General features: G+C 47.3%; 1 protein-coding gene across 1 annotated transcript; it reads right to left on the reverse strand.

Moving 5' to 3' along the window:
• Window positions 1-693: 693 nt before the first annotated feature.
• On the reverse strand, window positions 694-1149 carry LOC311235846 (transmembrane protein 100-like; the record flags this gene model as incomplete). The annotated part of the gene is made up of 1 exon (XM_084323356.1): window positions 694-1149. One exon carries the CDS (start codon window positions 1147-1149, stop codon window positions 694-696), a length of 456 nt encoding a protein of 151 aa, XP_084179482.1.
• Between the last annotated feature and the right edge of the window lie 9222 nt (window positions 1150-10371).

The raw sequence follows: 10371 nt of genomic DNA on the forward strand, positions 1-10371 counted from the left end.
ACACACACACACACACACACACACACACACACACACACACACAACACACACCTTCAAGGCGTCCAATGCGTTTTCTGGTCCCAGGGCTCCGGGGGGGGGGGGGGGGGAGGGTTCTTTTCAAACCTGCCATAAGGGGGCCTCACCATGTACCCCACATGGGGACACAGAGTTGTGGGTACAGGATCCACTGGAGCCCTATCAGGGGGGGTGTTTGCTCTTTGGATGGTCCCGGTATGGAGGATGAAAGAGGCGTCGCCACAGACAGCAGTGGTCTTCAGTGGACAATGTGACGCATGTCTCTGGGCACCTCGTCACAAGGTCCCGCTGATGACTATGAGGACGTGACAGGCTTTTTAGATATCCATTTGCCAGCGTGGTTCCTGCTACAGTTGCAATGTCCGCTGTGCGATGTCTCCTTTCGCTTTTCTATCTGCACCGGAGAAACGTCTCTTCTTCCAGGGTAGACAAGTGTATCCATCCACCCACCCTCCGTTGGTTCATCTATCCTTTTCTTAACGTCCTTCCCCAGAGTAGTGTTTCTGTTCCTCCTTCCTTCTCTCACCAAGTCCTCTGAGGTGAAGGAAGCATCTCTGTCTCCATTGTGTGCGCCAGGAGCAGGAATCGAACCGGGAACCTACGGATTACCAGGACGACCCGAGCTGAGCTGCTGTCGTCCCCGCCCTCTGTCGCACATCACAAAGGCCCCTGCTCGGAGCAGAAGAACCCGCCCTCCTTCTTCTTCCTCCTCCTCAGCCGGTGGACCCTCCAGCAGGCGGCGGCAGTCAGCAGCATCGCCACGCCGACGCAAAGCAGCGCCACCGACACCACCTTGGTCTGCACCAGCGTGTCGAAGGTGAACGTCACGCCGGTGCCCGCCATGCCGATCACCAGTGAGATCACGCCGAACGGGAACACGCAGCGGTACCACGACTTCTCCGTGCCCCCGGTGGCCTGGGCCAGGCGCTCCAGCGGTGGGAGGGACGCCGGCGAGCGCTCGCCCGCGGCGCCCAACTCCGCCCCGGACCCGTTGGATCCCTGGTGCTGGTTCTCCGAGTCCTGGGGCAAGGTGTTGCTCTCGCTGCTGTTGCCGCAGTCCAGGTCGGGCTGGAGAACCGGGCCGGGGGGCTGGCGACCGGAGGAGCACCCCATCTCTGAGCCGCTGTCCTGGGGTCGCCTGGGGTAACGGGGTCCCCCTGCGGGTGGGTCGTCGGTTCTTCTGTGGTCTACGATGATGCCACTACTGGAGAGACTCCCCTCTGCTACACGGAGCTGCCGTCGCTGAGACCGTCGCTGTGGACAGGAGCCGGCATCTGAGAGAGAGAGAGAGAGAGCGAGAGCGAGAGAGAGAGAGAGAGAGAGAGAGAGAGAGAGAGAGAGAGAGAGAGAGAGAGAGAGAGAGAGAGAAGAGAGAGAGAGAAGCGAGACAGAGAGAAAGAGAGAGAGATAGAGAGAGAGAGAGAGAGAGAGAGGAGAGAGAGAGAGAGAGAGAGAGAGAGAGAGAGAGAGAGAGAGAGAGAGATAGAGAGAGAGAATGAACGTCCAGGAGATGGGGCAATAAAACACAGGCAGCGTGTGAGAGTGAGAGCTCTCAGATGTCTAGAGAGACAGACTGAAGAGAGAAGAGAGGACAGAACAAACCAAACCAATCAAACCACAAGGTATATAATATCAAGATACCTCACCTCTTCTCTCCAAGCGGGTGTCCTTGTCCGTCTCTTTCTGTTGTTTGTGTGTGTGTGTGTGTGTGTGTGTGGTGTGTGTGTGTGTGTGTGTGTGTGTGTGTGTGTGTGTGTGTGTGTGTGTGTGTGTGTGTGTGTGTGGTGGTGTGCGTGTGTGTGTGTGTGTGTGTGTGTTATGTATACGCGTGTGTCTTCAGCCTCTCGTCCTCTCTGGCTGCTCTCAGCGGCAGTTGTGTTTTCGCCAGCCTGTGGAGTATAAAAACACACAGGAGGAGGAGGAGGAGGAGGGGCCACAGAGAGGTGGTGGGTGGGACGCGGGATCCCGACTGGCTGCACAATGATGCTGGGTTCCTGTTAACTGTGGCTTCGTTCCATGATTGATTAATTCATTTAGCGCGATGAGGACGAGATTGCACTCTTGGTATGCCGGAAGTGCCTTAGTGCTGCATTGTGACATTGTGTCTGTGTTGCATGATTTATGTGGGAACTCCCCTCTCAATGCATTGTGTGTGTTTATCCAAACAGATAGCAGGTCATGGCGAGGATAACAGCAATGCACACGCATATACACACACATACACACATACACACACACACACACACACGCACGCACGCACGCACGCACGCACGCACGCACGCACGCACGCACGCACGCACGCACGCACGCACGCACGCACGCACACAGCACACACACACACACACACACACACACACACACACACACACACACACACACACACACACACACACACACACACACACACACACACACACACACAATGTAGGCTACGTGTTTGGCAACATTATCATTTGGGGCGAGTTAAATAAACCTAAACACAGAAAGCAACATGGAAAAAGTATTGGCCGAGTTCCTTCGTGTCAGCTCACAGTGGAGTTCATGCTGTCCAAAGCAAGATGAAGACAGATAAGCACGTATATATCGATGGGAAATTGCCACTATATATCACAATGATTCCAGATTGGAATTACAGACATCATCTGACATATCTATCCCACAGAAATGGCATAATCGTACTCCCTTATTCAATAACAATGCACTCTTGATTGGAAAACAACCTATAAGATTCCCTAGATGGGAAAAGCAAGGCATACACTCATTAGGAGATGTTTTCAACAAACAGGGTTTTTGTAGTTATGATAAAATACGCAAAAAATTGAATCTCACCAAGTCCACATATTATTTTTACGCACAGTTATTGGCATGTTTGAAGGCTCACAGTGTTCCATTAAGGATACCAATTGTACACCACAGATACCACAAATTATTATATGAAAGAGAGACATCGAGAGGTTTTGTTTCAGATTTTTATCATCAATTACTAACATCCTCATATGAAACCCTCCATCTAGACTCAGTCTGGAGGAGGGATATACCAGACCTAGATAGATTTTGACTGGCAAGAAGCCTGGGCAAATGTTCGACTTGCATCAAGGAACCCGGACCATCAACAAATCAATCTTAACTATATTCACAGGACATACTTAACTCCTATAAGACTGAACAAAATGGGTCTTAAACTAGACCCCAAATGCTCCTTATGTACAAATGGGGACGAGGGGACATTTATGCACATGTACTGGGACTGCCCACCAGTTAAGATATTCTGGAAAGAAGTGACCCAACAATTATCAAATCTCTTAACTCTGAGTGTATACCTGTACACCCCTCTGTATTACTGCTGAATGATGTCTTTGATTGTGCAGTACATCCACAGCTAAAGAGATTGGTTTTATCTGGTATCGCAGTGGCTAAAAAGCTGATAGCATCACAATGGTTTCAACCGGAAAAAATTTGCCGGAAGGTCTGGATTCTTACATATCTCGATGTGATTTATCAAGAAATATCTACAGCAAGAATTTTGGGTCTCAATGAATCCAAAATGACAATGTGGTTAGAAGTGGTGGAGAGAATAAAAGCTAGCATATAAAGGTAGTGTCCGGTAGGAACAAGTTATAATGGATGGATTATCCAATGGGGGTCTGGGAGGGGGGTACGAGCTAGAGCATATGTGTGTAGGGTACTAGATAACAGGTATTAGGGGTATATCCTGTATAAGACATTTAACTAAATGGTGATTTCATTGGATATGCACTGTTAATTAATGCTTGTATATCTTATCGTGTGTTGTCATGTTTGTTTATATGTTTGTTTAAAAAATAATAAAAAAATTAAATACAAAAAAGACATCATCTGACATGCTCAAATGATTGACTGACATTTAAGGTCCCACGTGTTCTGTCTGAATTCCAATCTGTCCTTTTGTCCTTAATGATCTTCAACTCACACTATAAATCAATACTCCATCAATAAAACCTCCCTACTGTACCTCAGTATGTAACTGTTTTTTATTTAAAACACGATCACAAAACTCCCTATCTATGTAACTGTTTTTAATTTAGGAACACAATCACAAACCTCCCTACCTTATGTAGTGTAACTGTTTTTAATTTAGGAACACAATCACAAACCTCCCTACCTCAGTGTGTAACTGTTTTTAATTTAAACATGATCACAAACCTCCCTACCTCAGTAAGGAAAGTACAGTAACTGTTTTAATTTAAAACATGATCACACATGTTTTTTTATATATATTTTTGTCCTATTTATGTAAATGAGGATAAAACATCAATGTCCTTTTCGAGAGAAAATAAAGGTTTCAATCAATCGATCCAATCAATATTCGGATGCACAAACCATTGGCCATACAAGCATCACGGATGCCTTACACATGAGAGATGATGTCTCTTGGAGGCTGTGGTGGAGAGATATTTTACAGACAGCCTTTGGCTGCAATCATTCAATTATTATTATTATTATTATTATTATTATTATTATTATTATTATTATTATTATTATTATTATTATTATTATTATTATTATTATTATTATTATTATTATTATTATTATTGCGCAACGTGACCAAACAGCTGATCAGCCACATGACAGGACACTGTTCCCTAATGTGTTTACATCACGACTTAACGCATAGATTCTTAACGGGGGCGAAAGTGTGGCTCAGGAGGTGTTAGAGCTGGTTGTCGCAAAGGTTCCCAGTTCGATTCCAGCTGCTCCTCCTGGCGATGTGTCGACGTTGTCCTTGAGCAAGACCCCGATGAGCAGGTTGGGCACCTTACTGTACATGGTCGCCTCCACCATCGGTGCAAGTGAACAGGTGAATGTGAGTTGTAAAGCTCTTTGCATGAAACTGCTCTATGAATGCAGTCCATTTACCATTTTATTTGACAAAACTAAAAAGTTTCAACCTCAAGCGAGCACATTTTTCTTTAGAAAAAACTTTAACAACAACATAGTTTTATCAAAATTGTATTCTTCAACTCTTGAATGGAAACACAGCGTCTCCCTCTCTCTGTCTTGCCCCGTGAAAACACTTTCCTGCGTGCGTCATCAGAGTTCACCTACACAAAGCCTTGTCACGGTCACCACCTCCAAACCTTCCCCATTCACACGTCTCCCCATCATCTGCGCCATCCCGTCTCCCCTCTGACAATATGGGCCACGGAGAGACACTAGCCGATCTCGAAGTGTGCTTCATACTACCCATCAAAGGTAATCTGTGTGTGTGTATTTGTGTGTGGTTACACATATGTGTGTCCTCCGTACTCTATGCAGAGGTGGAAGAGGTACACGGTTCCTTTACTCAAATATAAATACCCTATACCCTATACTGGTAAAAAGATTTTATATTATGTTACAATTAATATAGGCAATAAAGAATTGTAATCTGAATATATACTATGAGAAAGAGTAAAAGTAAACAGTATACACAAGGTGTGTACAGTATGTGCATGTGGTATGTTATTGTGTGTGTATGTGCACGTGGTATGTTATTGTGTGTGTATGTGGTATGTAATAATAATAATAATGCAGGACCTCTTTAGGGGGTCTTTAATCGGCATGCAACAAACTGGACATGCAATTGGAGCGGCACACACACACACATGCATTGTCTTTCCTCAGTCGCCGATGCGATAGAGTCTCTGCGCCTAACCCATCCCGTCGTCCTTCCCCCCATGGGCAGCCGGGAGCAGATAGGGCGTCAACGTGAGCCGCGCCCCGGGGACCAATCCAAGTGCTCCTGTCCATCTTCGTCAAGGATGCCACAGCGTTAGCGATCTGTTGTTGTGCATGTTTTTCCATTGGGTTTATCTTATCGGGGAGGAAACCCTTGCGAGCACGGGGAGAACATGCAAACTCCACACAGAAAGGCCTGGGAGATACCCCACCTGGGTACCTGGCATCATTGAAACCTTGTCCCCAAGCGGGAATCGAAACCTGGACCTTCTTGTGTGAGGCGACAGTGTTAACCACTACACCACCGTGCCGCATGTTATTGTGTGTGTATGTGCACGTGGTATGTTATTGTGTGTGTATGTGCATGTGGTATGTTATTGTGTGTGTATGTGCATGTGGTATATTATTGTGTGTGTATGTGCATGTGGAATGTTATTGTGTGTGTATGTGCCGTGGTATGTTACTGTGTGTGTATGTGGGTTTGTGAATCATCAGCAAGGATCATTATTTCTATCTGCATGAGTATGTTTGTGTAAACAGGGAAATAAAATATTATGTGGATGCATTACTGTACCAGTGTACCAGCGAGTGCACATGTATATCCGCGCGCGCGTGTGTGTGCGTGCGTGCGTGCGTGCGTGCGTGCGTGCGTGCGTGCGTGCGTGCGTGCGTGCGTGCGTGCGTGCGTGCGTGCGTGCGTGCATGCATGCATGCATGCATGCATGTGTGTGTGTGTGTGTGTGTGTTAGACACATCTAGCCTGGAGGTGGTAAAACTTATGCAACCTGAATACACAAGCGATGAAAGTGAGACCTCTCTGTATTGTAGTATTGAGCATGACACTGAGACTTCTCTGTATTGTAGTATTGTGCATTAAATATATAATGCACAATACTACAATACAGAGAAGTCTCAGTGTCATGCTCAATACTACAATACAGAGAGGTCTCACTTTCATCGCTTGTGTATTCAGGTTGCATCAGTTTTACCACCTCCAGGCTAGATGTGTCTAACACACACACACACACACACACACACACACATGCATGCATATATATATACTCATACCCCACCCAGGCCAGGCCAGGCGCATGCGTGTCTCCATTGTCTTTAGAACCATTCACAACATGGCTGGACCCTGGCAGAAACAGCCACCTTTCACAACCTGTCCAGACCTGGCTGGACCCTGGCAGAGACAGCCACCTTTCACAACCTGTCCAGACCTGGCTGGACCCTGGCAGAGACAGCCACCTTTCACAACCTGTCCAGACCTGGCTAGGACTGTTGTATTATCACATTTTAGCTTATCTACCACAGCTGTTGGTTTGAATTTAGTAAGGTTGCCTAGCAACCGGAGAGTTTACAAGATACGCAATGCAAGAGACGCAAACCCAACCATACCATATGTAACCGATGGTTTAGCTGCGTTGTGTTCTGGTGTGCTGTCAATAACCAGGCAGGACTGGATCTCAGGTTTTTTATTTACCCTCCTGTTAAAATCAGATACAACACAGGATTAATGTCTTGTCTTATTCTTTGGCCACAAGATGGCGCCCTCGGTTCACAGACCCCCTTCATGCATCCAGAGAGACTCCATTTTAATTCACATTGAAATAGCACATGGAATGAATAGTACAATAAATCATACAAAATAAACAATATGGGTTACTCATCCACCTGTTAAAACAGATACATTAAAATAACAAACAAAACCACTAATAAGATTCACCCATTTACCTGTTGAAACAGATACATTAACATACTACAAAACCATTAATAAGATGGACTCATTACCTGTTAAAATCAGATACAACACAGGATTACTGTCTTGTCTTATTCTTTGGCCACAAGATGGCGCCCTCGGTTCACAGACCCTAATGGGAAAACATATAGTATCAGGTTGCGGCCTACCCAAATCGGTCACACAAGAAAAGATCGCCACTTCTAAATAACTTCACAGAAAGTGCACAACTGTTCCTCTTCAACATAGATAGTTAATGTATATAATCCGGTTCATTGCCCAGCAACTTATCCATACATTTACACCACAATAATGTTCTTTTAACCCAAAGATATGTCTAGAACCACAGAGCAGTTCTTACCCCTTCATGCATCCAGAGAGACTGGCGCGCTTAGGGACGCACGCTCAGAGATGAGAGACGCAAGAGGAAATACGTCACTTCGACAGGAAGTGATGATTTCAAAACAAAAGACTTTTGATAATAAAATAATAATAATAATAATAATAAACAAAACAATGAAAAGAAGATGTTTTGGCGAAATTCACAAGAGGGACATATTAACCTGTTACATTCACCGCCCCCGAATTTCACCAAAATCACCTAGCACCAAAGCTGCACTTCAACACTAAGGATGCGCATAAGACACCGCTCAATTCTACCCCTCTGGATCAGTCAACACAAAGATCTAATCTCTGAGTTCAGTTGAAAAAAAACTATCCGTAAAACAGATTAAAAGGCGTTACAGGTTGATCAAACCCCCAACCCTTCAAGAACATAGAGGTGCAGTCTACACCCCATTACACCCGATCCCCAGGTACTCATATGCGACAGCGTCCTATCGGTCCCATCTCTAAATATGTGTATGAAGTGACTTTAAAGCTTTATGCCACACCATGCCTTGCGAGGCGGCAACAGACCCCAATTAACAGGTTTCTGAACCATATTCTCTATAAGCCTATTGACCGGCTTGACCACCCTCCCCGCCCTTGTGACTACCCCACCCGCAATCGGAACTTGGACAGAATCATGCTCGGGCAACCCTGAGAGTGGTCTGTCATGTCGGCTGCTAAAGGTTTGAGATAGGTCGGGCTGAGGGCTGTCACGTCTGTTTTCAGAGGTCTGTGGCATGTCCGAGTCGACAACAGGAACAGTCTGTGTCTCTTCAGAGTCAAGTGGACAACTGGCCAGAGTGGAGGCTGTGTCAGTCAGTGCGTCATTCACGTGATCAGAGGGAGGCGAGTCAATGACATCTGCCACTGTGCTTCCATCCTCATTTCGGTCTGAGTCAGACAGGACCCACGATGATGTCCGCTCCCTAGAAGACTCGTCGTCCAAGCCACTGAGATCACTAGCATCGGATGAGATGTCTGAATACTGATCCTCCAGTCGATCCCGAACAGGGAGGAAACTGACATCCAACAGCAGGTTCCTGTGGACGACCTTCTGCCGGCCTGAGACATCACTGATTTTGTAGATATGAATCTTGGGGTTCTTCTCAACAACAGTGTACACCACAGGCTCCCACTTATCAGCCAGCTTCCTCTTGCCCCGTTCTCCCTTGTTGGCCAGCAGCACACGATCCCCAACTTGTAGACTGACGCCCTTGACCTTCTTATTGTACTGACCAGCCTGGTGCGCTTGCTCTTTGGCGGTGTGCTGGTGAGCGATTCTGGCAGCCTCAGACAGGTAAGTCTGGAGGGTCTTAGAGTAGCTGCTAAAATCCACCACAACGGGATCATGCAGGGCAGACCTGAATACAACGTCCACCGGAAGCCTCGGCACACGCCCAAACATCAGGTGGAACGGCGCATAGCCAGTGGTCTCATGGACGGTCGCGTTGTAGGCAAAGGTCAGCGTCTGGATCTGTTGAGGCCATCCTTGCTTGGCTCTGAGAGGGAGTGCTCGCAACATATTTCCCAGGGTGCGATTGAACCGCTCTGTGCCCCCGTTGCCCATGGGGTGATAGGCGGTGGTATGAGACTTGGCCACACCAGACAACTGCAGCAGCTCGGACACCAGTTCACTCTCAAAGTTGGCACCCTGGTCTGAGTGAATGCGCGCAGGGAACCCGTAGATACAGAAAACACCGTCCCACAGCTTTCTGGCAATCTGTTTGGCCGTCTGGTCTCTGCATGGGAAGGCATGTGCCATTTTCGTGAAGTGATCAGTTATCACAAGCACGTCAACAGAATTCTTGTTCTTGCCTTCCGCTGACCAGAAGTCGATGCAGACGAGTTCCATGGGAGCTGAGGTCTTTATGCTCTCCAACGGGGCTCGTGCTGCAGGTTCAGGAGTCTTAGCAAGCACACACCTCTCACAGCACTGAACGTACTCCTTCACATCCCTCTCCATGTTAGGCCAGAAGAAACGTTGCCTTGCCAGATGGAGGGTTCTGGCCCGACCTTGGTGTCCTGCCAAATCATGCACTCCCTCCAACGCCTTGTCCATCAGACTTGCCGGCAGCACCAACTGAAGCCTCTTTATCTTGCTTACTGGGTCTCTTGTCTCCCTGTACAAGACACTGTCTCGGACCTTGAGCTTCTCCCAATGTTTCAGCACAGCCAGTGATCTTGCATCTATACCACTTCTCTCCCGCCTGGAAGGACGTCGCTTGCGGACAACGAATGGCAGCACACCGGCGATGGCAGAATCTTGAAGCTGGTGATCCTCCAGCTCACGTAAGGTGAATGAAGGCAAGGTATCTTGACCAGCAGGTTGCAGCTGCTGTACCTGGTGAACGAGGCAAGTAGCCCTGTTCTCTGCAGTAGCCGTCCAGTCACTGTGATGCAGCAGGGCAGCCCTTACTTCAGAGGAGCCGCAGGAACCAGCCATGTCCGGTGCGGACTCAGATCCCTGGACCACCTGAACATGCTGGATGCTAAGCCTGAAAGCATCC

The sequence above is a fragment of the Notolepis coatsorum genome (genome assembly GCF_963971535.1).
Source record: "Notolepis coatsorum genome assembly, chromosome: 10".
NCBI lineage: Eukaryota > Metazoa > Chordata > Actinopteri > Aulopiformes > Paralepididae > Notolepis > Notolepis coatsorum.